This window comes from Pseudochaenichthys georgianus, chromosome 13 (assembly GCF_902827115.2).
Source record: "Pseudochaenichthys georgianus chromosome 13, fPseGeo1.2, whole genome shotgun sequence".
Taxonomy (NCBI): Eukaryota; Metazoa; Chordata; class Actinopteri; order Perciformes; family Channichthyidae; genus Pseudochaenichthys; species Pseudochaenichthys georgianus.
In genome coordinates, this window is record NC_047515.1 from 14,652,375 (window position 1) to 14,672,369 (window position 19,995).

General features: G+C 45.0%; 1 protein-coding gene across 1 annotated transcript; it reads right to left on the reverse strand.

Moving 5' to 3' along the window:
• Positions 1 to 1,735: 1,735 nt before the first annotated feature.
• pgr (progesterone receptor) lies at positions 1,736 to 18,731 on the reverse strand. Its single transcript, XM_034097224.2, has 8 exons — positions 17,589 to 18,731; positions 16,550 to 16,659; positions 15,661 to 15,777; positions 15,178 to 15,483; positions 3,390 to 3,534; positions 3,147 to 3,277; positions 2,477 to 2,634; positions 1,736 to 2,380 (listed from the first exon to the last, which is right to left on the reverse strand). Exons 1-8 carry the CDS (start codon positions 18,314 to 18,316, stop codon positions 2,225 to 2,227), a joined length of 1,851 nt encoding a protein of 616 aa, XP_033953115.1. The 5' UTR covers positions 18,317 to 18,731; the 3' UTR covers positions 1,736 to 2,224.
• Positions 18,732 to 19,995: the final 1,264 nt, after the last annotated feature.

The window sequence follows — 19,995 nt, forward strand, 5'->3', positions numbered from 1 at the left end:
AGTCAGTAAACATGGCATCTTTTTCATGGTATCCATGAAAAACACAACACACAAAGTGGCAGATTTTTTTTTAATGTTGCTAATATTGCTGGTACTGACATTTCTGCATGTCATGCAGTCTAAGCAGATATCAAGCCAGGCAGTTCTTTAACATTTCAAACATGTACCTCTTTTTACTGTAATAACTTTATTGTGAAATGATTGGGGAATCCACAGAGATTCAGAAGTTAAGAAGAAATGGACATTATTGTAAGATGAAAATATATTACCCATCGACTGCACTGATGTTTTTAGTCCCAGGATTAGCCAACAGAATCACGAAACAATCACGACTAATTTCACAAGGTTTATTCTCAGAAATATATTATATTTTACTTTGTCATTTATATCGACAGAACACTTTCTTTTAATCAAGCTTTTAATGGAAATCTGTAGTTTATTAAACATTTTCTGATAGCTGTAATTAAACAAACTGTGATTGAAAGTAATGATACAAATCTAATCTATTAGAGTCTAATAGAAAAAGCATTATGGGTTGCACCTTAACTGTGATGTTTATTGCCTGTGATCATTGTTCATCCACTGAACCTGCTCACTGCTGCAGTGCACTTTCTGTTAGCCACACGGTAATGTACTGTACTGTACATTAATGCTCATGAGCTCTTTAGTAACTGCTAACCAAAAATATGTACTTTGTGTTTTTCTTACTATAAGTTATCACATCAAATATATATGCCGTATGTAAAAATGTGTTTTTTATAAAGTCATGAAGGTGGAGCTTTTAGCTTTAATGCCTTAATGTAGTACTGCTTACTGGTACGCTGGTGTACTAGTAATGACAACTAGACATGTATCAGATTATAATATGTTAAAGATACCATTTAATATTGAATGTTCTATTACTGTCACAACCGTTTCAAAGTCCATAATTATCAAAGCTTCTGTGATACTTTGTCAGAAAGAAGAAGATAAAAGAAAATATAGACAACATAAACTGAAAAGTGATACCAAAGTCAGACCCCTGTGGTGACCGCCGTAATGTTTTTTTGAGATCCCATGCTTGCCAAGATCAGGATGTTCTTTTCCATTGTCAACTTCAAGAATGTGAGGTGGCCTTGAACGTTCATGCTGGAATAATACTCCCTTATAGTCTGAATTTGCAGGGGAAATTATTTCCATATCCTAAATATGTAACGTGCGACACCCGTATGGCAAGCTTGTTTCCTTGCAATCATCTACTGTTCTTGACGGTGCATAAACATGTCTTTAAATAAACAGCGTGATTTATTCAAACTGTTGTCAACTTCTTTGTCACAGTTAACTTCTCACTGCAGCCAGAAAACCTTAATTACAACATGTTCAACAGGATGAATAGTGAGAATGGATTGTTAGTGTGTCGACTGTTGGAGGCACACTAACACTTGTAGGGGGATGTTTTTCAATTGAAAGAGCTACAACTAGACTAGAGTATGTCCTAGTATGAAATACTTTCATTCCTATCCAAAGCTATATCAAAATATGTTTGCATTTCTATTATCCCCGCCAGATTCAAAATTTCTTTTTCATTTTTTGTTAACTACAGCTCCAAAACAAACGTCAGTATTTAGTTTAGAGTAAGAGTATGTGCCAAGGAGACAGTGACCAGTTGTTTTTATGCTGAGTCAGAAAAGTATTTCATTGTGAAATTGTGAATTGAATGTGTGAACGTACTGCAATCATTTCAAATGTGGCACACTTCTCCAATTGTCTGAATGTCTTTAATGTAGACATTTTTAGAATAAGTAACTGTATGAAAATAACACACTAAGGGCAAAAAGCCTTTGCGAAAATGTCCTCGTTATTTTTAACCCACTCAAGATCACATTAAGTATATTATTTCTCATCAAATATTTTACTGATAGTTAACTTCCATGTTCTCCTCCCCTGAACATTCAATTATAAACTTGTTGTTATTATTTTGTTTCTCTTTTGCAGCTTCAGTACAAAGATCAGTATCTCTAATGGTTCTCAAAACCATTCATGCCTCTGAATTCATATTTTTCAAATAGATTATATTAAATGTACTTAAAAACATGTGGAAAGAACTCTGTTGCCCTTATAAAGTAAAAAGGCTGAAGTACTGACTGTCTTGAATAATGAAGGCTACAAAGAATTCAGTAATCGTGGGATGAATAACCCCCTCACAAGATGTCTCCGCAGATGTGCGACATGTTTGCTGGCATCTTCACTTGGAGTGGAAGGTGAGGGGCCTCACCATGCCTGCCAGGACCTTGGGAAGCTGGGAGGCGATCACCTCCGTCATCATCTCTGGAAACTCCACTTTCATGGCGTCCGCCTGGATGAAGGTGCTCAGACAGAACAGGTTGACCTTTTTCACTATCTGTCAGGAGAGAGACATGCATGTTTGTCTTGGTGCTCATCAGAACAGCAGTTAGATAAAGACATGAATCAATGCTCAGATATGTAGAGGTCTTACATCATGCATGGCGTCCATCAGCTTGGTGAGGTGGTAGAACCTCTGGGAGCTGGCCACCAGGCCCTTCTCCCTCAAGTGTATCGCCTTTGTCAGCTCCCGGATGTAGTTCTGTCTCATATCTTCAAACACTGCCTGGCTTTTGAGTCCCTCCAGAGGCACTGAGAACAGACGGGAATATAAATAAAATAAAAACATGTCTCTAAAACAGATGTTTCCTAAGGGGGAGCAGTCTAATGCAGGGTTGGCCAAGGGAATGGAAATAAAACACAATGTCTTTAGTTGTTTGAAGATTAAAATATAATAGCATAAATGTGTGTTTTATGGTTCCCACTTTCCCAGTCAGAAACTAATAAATGCTTTAGGACAGACGTTTTGTGTGTACTTGGTATTTTACTCTAAACTATCGTAATGGGTTATTTCTGCTCAATTCCTGCATTTTCCCAAGCCTTGACTGTTGTTTTTCAGTGGAAAACCTAGGTTTTATTAGCAGCTGCTACACAAATCTATTCAAGGTCCACTCCCCCCGTACAACACTCCCTTTATTGTGCGGCTCATGATCATCGAAGCTTCACATCTCTTACAACATTGTATTCTGAGTAAAGTCAAACGAGAAGGTCAACATGAGGGTACAAAGTGAGTCATCTGATGCAGGAAGTGTTGTTGCTTTTACCTGTGTTGAGTAATATTATGGCTTTCATGCAGAGAAACTCCTCGCGGCTAACTTGAAGGTTTGCAAACTCCTGAGGGATGAACTGTATCGCCAGGCACAGCTCGTAAATCGGAGATCTCCTCATTTGATCCCTGACAGACAAAAAAAACCCACTGATGTACGATTCTGAACCATCAAGAGCCTATTTTTCATCCAAAATAATTAAAGTTTGGGAAACAAATGTGTTTAATGATAGTTACTTACTGACTGAGAACCAGATCAGGTGCAAAGTATAAATATTCATTGGTGACATTCTGATAGGAGCGCCACCCAAGAGAGAATACCATCAGGTTCACCCACGAGTACTGGATGAGGGTCATCTGATCCGTGATGTGAAGATTACGAAACCCTTTGAAGAAAAAAGAAAATTCAATATTAATTTATTTTCCCACAGTACATGCCACCATTTCATTTCATTTGTATTTGTTCTGCTAATGGTACCCAAAACCCAATGTACAATAATGGCCAACAAAACACGTCTCGACAAACACACCATTGAGCAAAAAGGAGCAGGGAGAAGAAAAAAATGTTATATTACCTGCCCCTTTCTAAAAAAAAAAATAGAAATAGATGGTCTGTCCTTCATATTTCTTTTTCACAGCCAAACTTATTCACAGCAACAACAAAAACAACAACACTAAAACTATAGGTTACTTACGTAACCCCAGTCTCAGAGTAACATGAAGTGAGATGTCTCACTATGGGATGCGCCTCATCGCGGAGCAAACAGAAGCATCAATCTCATTACGCCAATCCTGATTGGCTGGTGATCTTGACGTCAACGTCAGGGGAAATCACCCCCTATAAGTAGCCTGCGCCACGACGCATGCGTCATTCAAAATAAGCACCTCTTCTCGCTTCACCATAGCAAGAAGGGCCGTCTGGTGAGACATCTCACTTCATGTTACTCTGAGTACTGGGGTTACGTAAGTAACCTATAGTTCTCATTCATAACACTCCGTTCGATGTCTCACTATGGGAAATTGTAGCTCCCGTATTGCCAGACGAGCTTATCTCGAAATCACCAAACCAACCAGAACTCTCAACAGGTAGAGTTCTGACTCAACTAGGTGCTCAGCACTACTTGAGTCACACCGGGAGCAGAACGCCCAGCCTGCTAAGAGGCGGACAAAAGTGAGTGGCGAGGACCAGCTCGCCTGGACAGAGCCCAGGATGCAGCCAGACCCTGAGTCGAAAGAGCTTGCGGACCCGAGGGTGCCTGCAAACTCTAACTCGTATGGGCCCCAAAGCAATAGCTTCCACAAGACAGTGGGAGAGCCGTTGCTTAGTAACAGGCTTGCCCTTATAAGGGTTAGCCCAGGACACCAGGAGTTGGTCATTATGACAAGTACCCCTGATCTGTCCATACAGGTGCGTAAGCACGAACTGGACACAGCAAATCCCGCTGCTGTTCCCCGGAGGGACCCAGCGGCTGAGGAAATGTCTCAATGTCCATTGGGTACATGTACAGACAGTGCATGAAAACATTACTGGCTCGCCTGGCGGAAGCCAGGGCCAGTAACAGCACTATGTTAGAGAGACCTGGTGTAGGAATCTCTCGCACTCTGAATAGTGTTTATCACCCTATGAGGGAGTCTCACTGTATTCAGGTTGTACCACTCACGGGCCAGGCCCATAAGGCCAAGCGCTCTGGGTGTGGGTGAAAAATGTCCCCCCCCCGCCTGGGACAGTATGTCCCTGCGTAGTGGGAGCTGCCATGGCTGCCCGCACAGCAGCTGATAAATCTCCGCCAGCCAGTACATAGCGGGCCAGTGCGGAGCTATCAGGATAAGTGTGTGGCGTTGTTCCCTCACTCTGGCCAGAGTTTGGGGAATCAGAGCCAGGGGTGGGAACGCGTACAGAAGGCCCGAAGGCCAAACGTGTGCGAGTGCGTCCACGCCTAACGGTGCGTTTAAGTCGTGCATCGAAAAGAACAGCTGACATTGAGCATTTTCTTTTGATGCGAACAGGTCCACCGTGGCTCTAGCATAATGCACCCACAGCTGGCTCACAATCCTTGGATGTAGAGTCCAGTCTGCATATAGTGGTGCACCTCTGGACAGCAGATCCTCCCCAAGGTTCAACACACCCGGTACGTGCTACGCTCTCAGGGAGAGGAGACGCCCGCTGCTCCATAAGATCAGTTTGCGTGCCAGCATGTGTAACTGGAGAGAACGCAAACCCCCTTGGCGGTTTATATACGATATTGTAGTCATATTGTCTGTCCTCACGAGGACGTGATGTCCCCTGAGGAAAGGCAGGAAGCGTTTTAGGGTGAGGAACACCGCTAAAAGTTCTAGGTAATTTATGTGTGCCCGCTGGAGGTCTCTGCTCCAGAGACCCCTCACCGGACGGCCTTCATAAATACCTCCCCAACCTGTCAGACATGCGTCCGTGGTGACCACCCTTCGTGAAAGGACAGCACCCATAGGCACGCCCCGTACTAGAAAAGTCGGGTGCAGCCAGTGGCGCAGTGCCGTTACGCATTTCACAGAAACCATTACCCTCCGCGCGCCATTACGCGCGGGGTTTAGTTTTAAGGCGGCTACCCAGCGCTGAAACTCCCTCATGTTTAAGCGTCCTAGTCGTACGACCAGGATGGCTGACGCCATGAGCCCCATCAACCGCAGGCATGTTCTGAAGAGAACATGTTTGCGCAGCTGGAATAGAGCGAGACAAGCTCTGAAAGCTTTCACTCTTTCCGCTGACAGGCGAGCTGAAAAGGGCACCGAGTTCAGGTGTAACCCTAGGAAGAGTATAGTCTGCGCGGGGCACAACATGCTCTTCTCTGTGTTTATCATGAACCCCAGGTTGAGCAGGTGCTTTACGAGGACATTTGTCTGCGTAACAGCCTCCTGCTCCGACTGTGCGAGAAGCAGCCAGTCGTCCAGGTAGGTCGCCAAGCGAATACCCCGTTGTCTTAACGGGGCTATCGCGGCTTCCGTACATCGTACAAACACTCTTGGACTGAGAGACAGGCCGAAGGGAAGTACTCTGTATTCGTAACAGATCCCCTGAAATGCGAACCTCAGATATTTCCTGTGTGGATAATATACTGGGATGTGGAAATACGCATCTTTCAGGTCGACTGATGTAAACCAATCATCTTGTCGCACGAGACGCAGCAGAGATGTGTGAGTGAGCATTCTGAATTTGTATCTTTTTAGATATCTGTTCAGAACCCTCAAATCCAGTATCGGCCGGATTCCGTTCCCTCCTCGTTTGGGGACGAGGAAGTACTTGGAATAAAAGCCACTCTGACTCTGCTCGGCAGGTACAATAGATATAGCCCTCTTTTCTAGAAGTTAGAGGATCTCTCTCTCTAGAATATGGGCTGACTCTCCCCGGGCTTGTGAATACAAAATGCCCGAGAAACGAGGGGGGGTGACAGCAAATTGGAGTCTGTAACCCCGTGTTACTGTCTTGAAAACCCAAGCAGATGTTGTGAGCATCTTCCACTGTATGCTCCTTAGAGCCAGCGGAGATGTCACATCTCTTGCCCTCTGAGACTCTGTTTGTTGTGTTATGGGGCCGTCTAGTGTCTGAACACGGTGGTACCCCATTTCAACAGTCCCCACCGTCACTGCGCACGCACGTGGCGGTGGCTTCACGGACCCGTCAATAATCCGTCTTTTGAGAGATGCCGTAGCTGCTCTTGAAAGGGGAAGGATTGGCGGGCCGTCCTTTACAGCTCTAGCCGGCACTGTGCGTGTGCGTGACGGTAGTGCCCTTAAAGCCCCAACCGGCACTGCGCATGCGCGTGGCGGTGGTGCCTTCACAGACCCGTTTATTATCCGCCTTTTGAGAGAGGCCGTAGCTGCTCTCAGAAGGGGATTTATGGTTTATGGTGACTGTTTATTGTTTTTCTTTTCATTTTTTTGAGCTGCGCCCTTGGCCGAAGCCTGGATGCGTTAGCGGAAAATGGTTTATTCAAACAATAAGGATGTGACATGTGTTTTATGCGGACTTGAGGATGGCGTTGAGGCATCTCTCGAGGCAGCGGGAACACATTTCGAGCCGGGGAAGGAACTTCCAGCTCTGTCACAGAGGGGAGAAGGAGGGGCTGTCATGCCGCTCGCTTCTTCCTCCTCGACTGCTGGCCGAAATTCTGGGTTGGCTGCGCCTGGGCTGCAGCCGGAACCGGAGATTTTCTAGGCCAACTCGCCCTCGTCTCCTGCCTGGGCTGGGGACTCTGGGCGGGCTGCGACCTCTGCTGATCTGGTACTCTAGACCCAGCAGGGTTCGGAGCAGCTTGGGCGAAGGGCCGCTGTTGCGGAGGCAGCGGCTGGACCCTTCGAGGGAGACAGAGGTGGAGGGCCTCGTCTTCCTTCTTTTTCGACTCGCACCTCCTCTGCATGGAAGCATCGAGGAAACGTTCAGAGCTCTGGCGGACAATGCTGCAGCTTTGTAGGACCGTTCAGTCATGGTCGACTGGAATCGGTCCGTCTTCGCTGGCAGTGTGGGGTTCCTGCTTGGTGACGGGCCCATCCTCGGTAGGAGGTGGGCTGCCACCAGCGGTTCCATACCGTCACAGTCAAGGGAGGAGGCACCCTGGATTGGGGCCTTGTTGCTAAAGGGCCGGTCTCTCCACGAGACCGACACCTCATCCAACATCTCTGGGAAGACCGGGAGGAGTTGCCTCTTTGTCCTCGTTGTTTGGGGAAAATGTTTTCCCTCGTAACGGGACCTGGAGGTCTCCTTGGCCACTTCGGGCCATGGGATGTCTAGTCTGGCCGCAGCGCGCTGACACACGGCTTGTAGGTCCATACTGAGACAGGGCGAAGCTGGTGTGCTATCGCCCGGGAGAGCAGCCATCGCTCCCGGCAGCCTGAGCTGGTGACACGAAGACGTCGTCTTCTTGCTCGTCCGAATCAGACAGGAGGAACTCAGAGGCATCCTCTTCGTCCTCCATGTAATCCAATTCTAGGACATCCTCCGCGGGTGAAACCATGGTGAGGTCCAGCCGGGAGCCCCAGCTTGGTATAGCGTGGGGCCCCGTTCCCGCGTCCTTTGCCGCCACCGGGTCCCGGCCTGATATAGCGCGGGAATCCGGTTCTGCGGCTGCCGCAGTTGATGAGCCCCAGACCGTGAAGGTGAGGGACTCAGTCTCTGCGGCGGACGCCCCCGTGTCTTGATTGCCAGCCGGCCAACCAGTGGACATGAGGGGATCCTGTCCCGACAGGCTAGCTTGTCATGCTAACCGTCGGCGGAGGCTCTTTATGGTGAGGCGGGCACAATGCCCGCACGAGCCGGGGTTGTCGATAGCCTCCTGGGCATGTTCCAGCCCGAGGCAGGACGAGCAGACCTGGTGTGAGTCTGTGCCTGATATCTTCAACCCGCAGCCGCAGAACCGAGCCTTCGAGTCCCTGACTCCTCTGCTGTGAGGGAGAGAGGCGTCCATGGAGAGGACCCGCTCTTAACAGGTACGTCGAGAAAAAGTGTCTCCAATCTGTCCTTTATCCGGAGAAAAAAGGCAGTGTGGGTCTTTTCCTCTCAAAGAATATTACCTGGTGTGGCAATATTCTTTAAATCCTTTTCTCCTCCGGGGAAGAGAAAAGAAAAAACGTCCTCGCTACCGTGGTGTCGGCAGTGAGGGGAAAAAAGCACAAGCTAGCAACTGGTGTGTTGCTAACTTGAAAGTCAAAATCTTACCTTACTTCCAGAGGAAGAACGGCGAGGTTGACTATAATACTAACTGGTGTGTTAGTATCATACTCTTCTGTAAGGCAGAATAGGGTAGCCGGCCGACGCCCGTCGACCGAAAGTTAGCTTTGGTTCAGTCTGTGGACTGTTAAGCTAGCCCGGCTACCATTAGAGATGTGCTCTGAAGCGAGAAGAGGTGTTTGAATGACGCATGCGTCGTGGCGCAGGCTACTTATAGGGGGTGATTTCCCCTGACGTTGACGTCAAGATCACCAGCCAATCAGGATTGGCGTAATGAGATTGATGCTTCTGTTTGCTCCGCGATGAGGCGCATCCCATAGTGAGACATCGAACGGAGTGTTATGAATGAGAACATCACATGTATAAGGAAAAGGAAAAGTGCAGAGTCCTACTGGAGAAGAAGGTGGAAAGCGGTGCATAATTATTATTATAATAATAATAATAATAACAAAATCAATAACAATGGGACCTGAACAGACATCACATCAAAGACATCAACAAATGAGGTTAAATTGTTAACATAGGTTCAGGAGCATGGCCACGCCTAAAACTCCGCCTCGAACCACGGCCACCCCTATTTATATCCGGCAACACTTCCGGCCACTGCTCGTCTCCATCCTTTCAAGGACTGACAGCCAGACCGTGATTCACGCCGCGCGTCGTCACGGTTCAAACAAGCTAAACGCTACCACGAGAACATTCAACTTACCATGGATTCCGAACTGCTGATCAACTCACCGGAGTCAGACGAAGATCTCTTCGACATCGGCTACCCGCCATCCACGTTTCAGCAGTTGGATCTATGCCAAGCATCCGAACGGAGCCGCGTGCGCTCGGCAATCAGTGTCCCACACACCAGCCGCCACCGCTCCCACTCAAGCTCCCCCAAAGAGACACCTCCAACTCCAGACAGGTCCCAGGCTTCGTCTACTCCGCCAGCGAGGGCAAACAACCGGGGCCACAACAGGCACAGCCAGCTCCAATCTCCCCACCACCGGCAGCCTGCCTCATTCGCAGCCCCCAGCCACTAGCAGCGGCGCATTCGACACGCCTCTCGGACGGAGCCGCGCTCCGAAACGGAGCCCGAACTACGTAGGTGGACAGTCACCCAACTCCAACATTTCCTGAGAGAAAACGGCATCCACTTTCGCCGAAACGACAATAAGGCTAGACTGTTCAATCTCTACAAAGCCTACAGCAGCACAACGGCAAGAGCAACGACTGCTCCAGAGCCAACCACCATGCGGCGCGCGCGCACCACGGGTCGTGACGTCACAGGCCGCCGTCCTCCTCCACGGACACAGCCCGACTCAGCAGCACCCCCTGGTGGGGGCCAGGTCTTATTGCCCTCTGTGCCCGCTCTCTCTGTGTCCGACATGTCGCAGCTCATGTCAACCTTTCTCTCATCCCTGTGCTCACAGGCTTCACAAAATCCCCTTGCACATACATCCCTTCATCCCTCCATCCCTTCTTTTTCTCTACCTTCAGCGGCCCACAGCAACCTAGCTCCTGCTTACCTTCCTCCTTCAGCGGCTAACCCCGTAGAAACAGCGCCCCACCCAGTAACCCAAGGGGCCATGCTACACACTAACCAGTTAGCCAACTCTTACCCAGTACCTTCTTTCCCAACTGGTCTATCCTTTCCCCCTCCCCCTACCCCATCCCTTCCCCAACACCCAAATGTTTTTCTTCCCCGTGCAATCAGCTACACTCTAGCCACAGCAACACAACCCATCCAGCCAGCCTCCTCAGTCTACCACCCTTCCCCCGTGTCCCCCGTCTTGCGCCAGCAGATTCTCCTGGGCAACTACGTAGACCTGGCTCAGCTACTACAGCCATCAATCACAGACACTAGCCAGCCCAGGGAAATACAGACCAATTTCGGTTTAGTCCAGCTGCGAAATCCATCACCTACAAGGTCCAAGAACTTAACCCCAGCAGAGTTCGCCCTAGCTTTCTCCCTTTACCGCGACGTCATATGCTCAGCCTACCCCACACGCAGAACCGAGTTAGATGAGTATCTTCGCATTGAGCTCGACATGGCCTTACGCTTCGGAGGCTCAGTGTTTTACACCTACCATGTCCACTTCGCTAGCCAAGCCGCCGGCCGCATCAAGCAGTTCAATCAGGGAACATACTGGGGCGCTCTGGACGCCGAGCTTTACTGCCGCATCTTTGCAGCATGCGCATCCCTCTCTTGCCAAGTATGCGGAGCCCCCTCCCACCCGGCCTCAGCATGCATAGTCAGCACTCCACCACCTCAAACACCTCACTCACTTTCCTCTCCATCATGCAACGCCTCAGACTTTAACCGTCTATCACCCGCAGGGAGGCAGTAAGGAGTAATAAATTCAATGAGCTAGGCTGCTTTCTCTCTAATTGCCGCCTAATTCACATCCGCTCTTTCCGCGGCGTCGCTCACATCAGGAGCACCCGCCCCCACAACCCAACCTAACATTTAAGGCATAAACGTATTTTCCCTTTAGAGTGTAACGGAGGCCTGGTGCTGGGCAAACCGCGTGCGCATCATTCTAACTCCTCCAGGTAATGTTTAGTTGGATTTAGAAGTGAAGATGTAGTCATTCGTTCCGGGCATGTTATTTTCAAGCCACATGTTTCTGGTCCAGAAACACTTTCAGAACATCCCGCACATTTTGGGGGCATTCTCAGAACATTATTAAAGCCATTTCTCCCGCACCGGCGCAGCGTCCACAGCAGCTAGACCGGGCATCTCTTATCCAACCATCTAGGCCCTCGGCCGCTCGTCATCCAAGCGTATCACGCTTACATCCGCAACAATCTAAACGAGGTCAGACATGCACACGCTTAAGTCAGCTGCTTTAATCCGACTCTTTTGGGGGCCCGTAATCAGCCCACGCAGATCATGCCGGAGACGGAACCCCCACTCTGAGTCTCCCACTGCACGGACCACAGCTCGTCCTCCCAGATCATCTCTTCACCCCCCTCATATCATTCACATGTTACTTCAATAAACTTACAAACATCACATTGTTGTGGCGTGGTTCCTGCTAGTGAAATGAGGTTAAATTGTTAACATAGGTTCAGGAGCATGGCCACGCCTAAAACTCCGCCTCGAACCACGGCCACCACTATTTATATCCGGCAACACTTCCGGCCACTGCTCGTCTCCATCCTTTCAACCTACCCTCCCTCTCCCTTTCTACCCATACAGTTCCCCTTCCGACTCACACCGAGCGATACATCCATCCATCCCTTCTTCCCTCCCTCAACATCCCTACAGCCCCTCATCCCTTCATCCCTCATCCCTTATCCCTACATCCCTTCATCCCTCCATCCTACATCCCTCATCCCTCATCCCTCCATCCCAACATCCCTACATCCCTTCATCCCTACATCCCTTCATCCCTCCATCTCTACATCACTACATCTCTACATCACTACATCACTACATCTCTACATCACTACATCACTACATCACTACATCACTACATCACTACATCACTACATCACTACATCACTACATCACTACATCACTACATCACTACATCACTACATCACTACATCTCTACATCACTACATCACTACATCACTACATCACTACATCCCTTCATCCCAACATCCCTACATCCCTTCATCCCTACATCCCTACATCCCTACATCCCTTCATCCCTTCATCCCTCCATCCCTCATCCCTCCATCCCAACATCCTCTGCCAGTCAACATTTATATTTAAACTGTGCATATTTATATACTGCATATACTAACATTTTAATTCCAGGTATTGTCTGGGGGGCCCGTAATCAGCCCACGCAGATCATGCCGGAGACGGAACCTCCCTCTCGCTCCCTCCGCTCCTCCTCTGCTGGTCTGCTGACCGTCCCCACGCCTCGTCACCATGGGTGCTCGGGCTTTTAGCTGCACTGCTCCCAGACTCTGGAACTCCCTCCCCCCGCACATCCGACAGTCAGACACAATCACCTTATTCAAATCCCAATTAAAAACCCACCTGTTCAAATCTGCTTACTCACTGTAGTGTAGCTTTTATTTTATTTATTTTTATTTAGTTATTTATTTATTTATTTTTTTTAAATGTACGGTGTCCTTGGGTGTCATGAAAGGCGCCTAAAAATAAAATGTATTATTATTATTATTATTATTACTCTGAGTCTCCCACTACACGGACCACAGCTCGTCCTCCCAGATCATCTCTTCACCCCCCTCATATCATTCACATGTTACTTCAATAAACTTACAAACATCACATTGTTGTGGCGTGGTTCCTGCTAGTGAATATTTACCAATATTTACCAATGCAGGACCAGAGTACATACTGTAGACTTATTCACATTCTGCTCAGTCCCATTTTTCTTAATTTATACAATTTCTTTAACTGAAAAATACATATACAATTCTTTAGATCCTTCTGTTGAGAATTCCACAATTTTACACCAACCACCGAAATACACATTTGCTTTAGAGTAGTCCTTGCATAAGGATGCTTAAAATGTAATTTCCTTCTGTGGTCTTTCTTGTCTGATCCAAAAACAAACAACTGTTGTAAATATACTGGTAACATTCTGCTTTTTGCCCTGAGCATTACTGATAATGTCTGCAGCTCAGTTATGTCTTTGAGTTTCAAGAGTCCTGACTTAAAAAACAGTCTGTTGGTGTGTTCCCTTGAATCAGCTTTATGAATTATTCGTACTGCCCTTTTCTGTAATATTGACAATGGCTTTATGTTGGTCATATACGTGTTGCCCCAAACTTCTATACAATAAATATAAAATCTCAAAATAAGTGAACAGTACAACATTCTCAATCCCTTGTAATCTAACAAGTACTTTGCCTTGTTTAAAACAGAAATATTCCTAGACACTTTTGTTTTAACATGTGCTATTTGTGATTTCCATGTCAGGTTATCATCCAGTGCCACACCTACACATTGAAATTCAGAAACCCTTTCAATAAAAACTCCATCAATGGACAGTGAAATGTTTTCATCTTTTTTTCTATTAGCAAAAACCATAAACTTCGTTTTATTCAAATCTAGGTTTAACTTATTTTCATCAAACCATCTTTTAAGTTTGACTATTTCATGTACAATACACTTTGCTAAAATGTTTAAATCATCTCCTGAATTGGTGTCATCTGAAAACAACACAAATTGCAATAATGTTGACGTTTCACATAGTCATTGATGTACAAAATAAAAAGTTTAGGCCCTAAAACCAAGCCCTGTGGGACACCCCATTCTATATTCATACACTCCGATGTGCTACCAGCAAATTGTTGTCTGTTATCTAAATAACTTTTTAACCAATCTAGAACTACTCCTCTCAGATCATATCTATGTCATTTCGAAATTAATAGGTTATGGTCTATGGTGTCAAATGCCTTTTTTGAGTCAATAAATACAGCTATTGTTTATTTATTTATTTCTATAGCTGTTGTAATTTATTTGGTTATTTTCATTAAAGCTAAAGCTGTAGATCGATTTTTCCTAAATCCATACTGACTCTCACTCAATAACCCATTTTTTCAATAAAATTATCACATTTTTGGACAAACAATTTTTCAAGGACCTTGGAAAATTGTGAAAGCAAGGACACTGGTCTGTAGTTAGTACATTGGCCTTTGTCCCCTGTTTTAAAAAGTGGGATAACTTTTGCTTTTTTCATGCTATCTGGAAAAATACCTGTCTGAAATGAAAGATTAAAGATGTAGCTTAGCGGTTTAATTATACAGTCAATAGTCATTTTCACTATTGTCATGTCGATCCCATCACTATCAGTCGAAGTCTTATTTTTGCATTTGTCTACAATGGATCTAATTTCATAACCAAGCATCAGTGCGCTCCTGATAGGGGTATTGTGATAAACTGGCATTGAAGATAACCTAGATAAAAAAATGCAAATATTGATATTATGTCAGGAAAACAGTCTTGCTAATCTTTTGTAAATATTACGCATCTTAAAATTGTTGTTTTGCTGCTCTCCTTTTGTCTCCCCCAATTCCCCACACACAAATTAATAAATGGTTTTTCTAAAAGTGAGACATAAGAAAAAAAATCACAGTTTCTGAATTGAACAGAAAGCATTACAGTATTTTATTCCTAAAGACATCCCAATAATAGCCTTTTTGTGACTGCTTTTGACCAAGATAATTGTAAAGTGAAAACAGCCCTAAAACATACCCAATGGTGATCCACTTTGGTTTTTTAACACAATTTATATCCACTTACAGCCTTATTGCTAAAAAAAAAACCTGTGCAAAGCCTTTGGCGTGGGCTGCCAGTGCATCCCCATGGCGACCACAGTGGTGACCCTGAGCTGCAGAGAGACGTTACCTGGGAGGGACTTGGACCACTTGACGATCCACACCAGCTGTTTCTCACACAGCTGGTTGAGGCTGTTGAGCAGAATGTGGGGCCCGTCGGTCTGGGCGCTTTCGAATCCGGAGTACATGATCTCTGGTTCGATGTTTTCCAGGATACTGAGGATCTGTTGGGAGAGCTGCTCCTCGCGGATGCCTGGTATGCACGACATGGAGGTCAAGGCGTGATTTTCGTTGGATATGGCAAAGTGTGACTGGAACATCAGGGACGGGGCCAAACTGAAGGCTTTCAAGGCCCCGAAACGCTTCAGCTTCCTGCCTGTGACAGAAGTGCAAGGCCTGGTTAGATTTAGGGACAAAGAGCACAAGTTGTGCCCATACAACACCAGAGAGCCAAGTTAATTCATCAATCTTAACATCCTCTTTGATGCTAACCATGAATTCTGAATTACTGTTCAGTTTCATATCTGGGAAAATCAATTCAACCACTCGTTACCTCCTAGCATCATTCCCGCTTGGTAGCACTTCCGGAGGCGACATGCAGGGCAATTTTTCCTCCGAATTTTGTCCACAATGCAGTCGTTTCGCCCAGCGCAGAGATAGCTGTGATGGCCTGTTGAGTGAAAGGATACAAACAAGAACACAATTTTATGAGGACTTGATCTTAAAATAAGCAGCGAGGGGTAGAGGCATAATGAGGGGAGGAAAGGTCTTGAAGTGCTCTTGACTATTAACATGGCTACTCCATCCACACGGAATCAATGTTCTGAGGAGAGATCTAAAGAAGAAAATGAGATAGAGGCAAGGCTGTGAGGACAGAGTGACATGGCCATGGTGAGACATAGTGGCTCTTATGTATCTCGCGTTGCAAGATAACAAGAAAAACAAGTCCAAGCAAGGAACACGGTGAACACATGGTCAATGTGATACTGTAAAAAAAACTGCCATAGAAGGTCAGTAAAAATTGATGTGGTAACTCCCTATAATTATCATTTACTGGAGACATCACACATCACAGATTAGATTTCCTGAGTGTTTTTTATTAAATGTTTTATCTTGGATTTTTTTTCCCGAGGAACTCTTCCAACTGATCAACAGTTGGCAGTTGGCATGGTGGACACATTTTCATTTGCAGGAACCATACAAATCAAGTTGTATTATACAACATGTATTATGTAATATCAACAATCTAAATACACTGGTACTAACAGTATAAAGGCTGGGGGGAAAATCTGCTGTAGAGCTGATAGGTTTCCCCTCTCCAGCTCTACAGGATTGATGGAATATGTGAACAAAAGGAGATGAAAACGGATTTGTGGTTGAAATTATTTGAATTTTGAACATAAAATGTCCTGAAGTAGTTAAAAAAAAAATGCTCTGCTCACCTTCAACTGCTCTTTTAAAAAATACTTTACAGCTCCCGCAGGTTAAGACTCCATAGTGGCAACCAGACGCCTCATCCGCACAGATCACACACTGTCTCTGAGGTGGTCTTCTGAAATAAGGAAGAAATGCATACATTAATGAACTCACATGAACTAAATGTATATAAAAATTGCAAAAATTACCATTCTGTTTTTGAGCAGAACAACCTAATTTTATCTCCATTTAAACATTTGGGTAAAATGTACAATATATTGTAATGAAGTCACATAAAGGGATACATCATCTGAGCCAACCCTAATTCATTTAAAGGCAATAACTAAATGTTGTTTTAATTAGACATTCACACTTGCCTTAATGGATGGTATGTTTAACCCTTGAGGGTATTTTAAGCTAATTAAAGAGTCCTCTTTGTATATTTGCAAAGTAAGGTATAAGACTTAAGGACCATTAAGGACCAATTGTGTGCATAGAGGTGGGTAAAAAGAAAAAGATGGTTTAAAAAAAATGTCTATCTCAAAGTAAAAATAACTCAAATTCGACCGAATAGGATTAGATATTTTCATTTACTTTTACTTGTTTTTAAAACGATTGAAACCTTTTCATGAGATGTTAGATTCGTTTTAGAAATGAAGAGTTTTAGAGTTGTTTTATTCCACTTTCTCTGCCACGGCAATGGCCGGACCGACTGATAAACATGTCATTGTGCTGTGGAAAAACCATAAAAACCCATCCCCCATCATGTCCTATAATTGGATTCTTTAATGATCATCAAATTATGTGCATATAGGCCAAATTTGTCAAAGCTATTGCAAAACTGTCCATGCTCTTTTATCAAGTTAAAAAAGTAGAATGTATTTTTTTGCAGAATTGTTGCTGAAAAAACTATTTATATATCACTTGAACTATCACCTAACCATTATGCAAACTTATTTTTAACATTCATGGTTGACTCAGTTTTTTCTTTTTGTTAACGGTCAGGTGGTACTTAGTTTTTCTATCTAGCCTACGTCAAGTTGAGTGTTTTGTAGTCATAATTACCCGGGGTACGCGGAATATGGTGATGGGTTCCTTCGAATCATGGCCTGGTTCTGGATCCCCTCATAGCCGTTTTGTGTGAACTGGTCATCGTTCATCCCCACGGACTGGCACCAGTACTGGGTCTCAGGCGCAGACGGCTGCATCTGCCAATGGGGAACTTCGCTCTTGCACATGGTCAGTGGCTGCTGGGCTGCGTGCGTAATGGCATCAAAGTTTCCAACAGCCTTCCCGGACACACCGCACCTGGAGTCGGCCCTCACCTGGATGTGCGCCGGAAGCTGATCTGGCTGGTTCAGGTCCATCAGGAAGTTTGGAGACCCCTCCAGCCTCGGCCTCGCTGCAGCCGGGGAGAAGCTCGCGGACTCCCCGTCACTGAGCCTCAGCTGCTGCTTCCCGTCGGCGTCACAGCAGGTGTCCAGATCAGGAATCTCCGGTGATGTGTCGAAGTTGGGAATGGGGCTGTTCATAATCACAGAAGGCTCTTTTTCATCTTTGATGAATTTAAATGCTCCTGTTGATGTAGAGAAGCTTACATTTGCGCCTGGTAAAGTTTCCGTTGTGGCCACATGTGTCCTCTGAACGTCCCACTGCACAGTGTCACACTTCAGATAGTCACTGCTACGGTCATAAAAATGTTTTCCCGCAATTGAACCATCGAGTAATGGAAATGGAAAGGAATCAGCCATCGTAGTGATGGTGCTCATTCTTCCGTGTGTGTTATTGTCCATGTTCTGATCCTGGGAGCGCGCAGCAGAGACTGGTGTGCCCGGAGGTTGGATGATGTGTGATGAAAAGCTGCTTAGAGACTCTCCTGTAATCCTCCTCCCCGTCGAAAAAGGCTCTGGCCACGTCTTTTTCTCACATGGGAGCCTATTCCATGCAATTTAACTACGCTTCAGAAACAGATAAAAAAACCAACTCTTATCCTTTTGATGATGAGGGATCAGCAGAGAGATTGTAAACCTTTACATTAATTGAACCCATATTTAAGTCAAATTCAAATATAATTCCTTGTTCTGGTTTAAGGTGTCATGTTTCAAAGCTGAATATACGTGTCCTTTAAATAGATCTCCAATAGCCTTCCTCACAATTAAATAGTTATTCCTTCAAAGGAAGCCAGAGGAAGAGTCAATGCATCAGATGTGTTGGAGATGTATGCAGTTACACAACCCTTACAGCCGACCTAAAGTAAAATAGCCAGCCAATGAGAATGGATCACTTCAATGTCAAGGGCCAACAGTCTCCACCCCACTGTTCATGGATAAGGTAGACGCTAGGATATTGTTGGCCAAATAAGAAACTATTGAGACTGGGTGCCTTCCGAAGAGGAGAGAATGGCTCTTTTAAATCATGAGTTAAAACCCTCAAAATCTCCCTCATAATCATCCTTTGAAAGTCAAGACCCAGATATATGTTGTCCATTTTAATAGGTTATGTAGATCTCTTAATTGTTGGGTAATGTTGGCAGGTGAACAGGTTGGAGAATAGTAACACAAAATCACATCAGATTTTGGTTTACAGTTGTATTTACCACTTTGGTACATCTTCCAATCTCAGTGACAGAACTATTAAAGTAAATTATTGAGGGTTAGAAAAAAAGTCTGTAATGAATTCAATACAACAGCGTTATGCTACAACTAATAATTCTACAAAATATAAAACATATCTAAAAGGAAGATATTAATAAATCAGCGGTTAAACTGTCAATTCAGGTTACTTTTTCCATTTCCAGTTAATGGTTTGACATTTAAACGTTTGCATCATTAATACAATGCTTTTAATATGTTTTTGTTAATTATTAATGTAGGCCACATTATTTTTCTTAGTTGTGATTTAATTTTAATTTATATTTCTGTTATCTTGGTAAGATAATTTCTTGGTTTGGATAACATTTCACTATTCAAGTTAATCAGCTGAGTGAGGATGTTGCTGATTAACGTGCTAATGATGCACACATAGGCCTTGGCCCCAATCTCCTACGTCATATGTCAGACGATAATCAGAGGGGATTCTCATAGTGGACCACATGATTATTGGATAACTGTTTCGCATTCAAATCTACATGATGTGTTCTTCAAATGCTGTAATGGCCTACTTTTCAGACGAGGCTTTTATGTGTAGATGTTACGCTTATCTTGACAACAACCAGCAACAAGTTTTATGCAACCTAATCTGTATCCTTTTTTTAAACAGATTTCAACTTTAACACTTGGAGTAAATGGATTTTATCAAGCTCTAAAATAAACTGTAATTATGTTGTCAGTTTTGATGTAATAGCTGCCATGTTCGCCCCTGATTCTTTCTTGAAATGTTTCACAGTAGCTTAAATCTGGTGGTAGCTTTTGCGCGCCCGACTGATGGAGATAAGCTGTTTGTCTACCTGACACAGGTCAGCCTGTTCTCCACA

Bases quoted from the DNA above. Each gene is read 5' to 3' on its own strand.
- pgr (XM_034097224.2), bottom strand. From the start codon at position 18,316: ATGGACAATAACACACACGGAAGAATGAGCACCATCACTACGATGGCT. The intron at 16,660-17,588 runs GTAATTATGACT...TCCTTATTTCAG, and splicing joins CCATATTCCGCGTACCCCGG to AAGACCACCTCAGAGACAGT. The intron at 15,778-16,549 runs GTGAGCAGAGCA...TTCACTCAACAG, and splicing joins TTTTAAAAGAGCAGTTGAAG to GCCATCACAGCTATCTCTGC.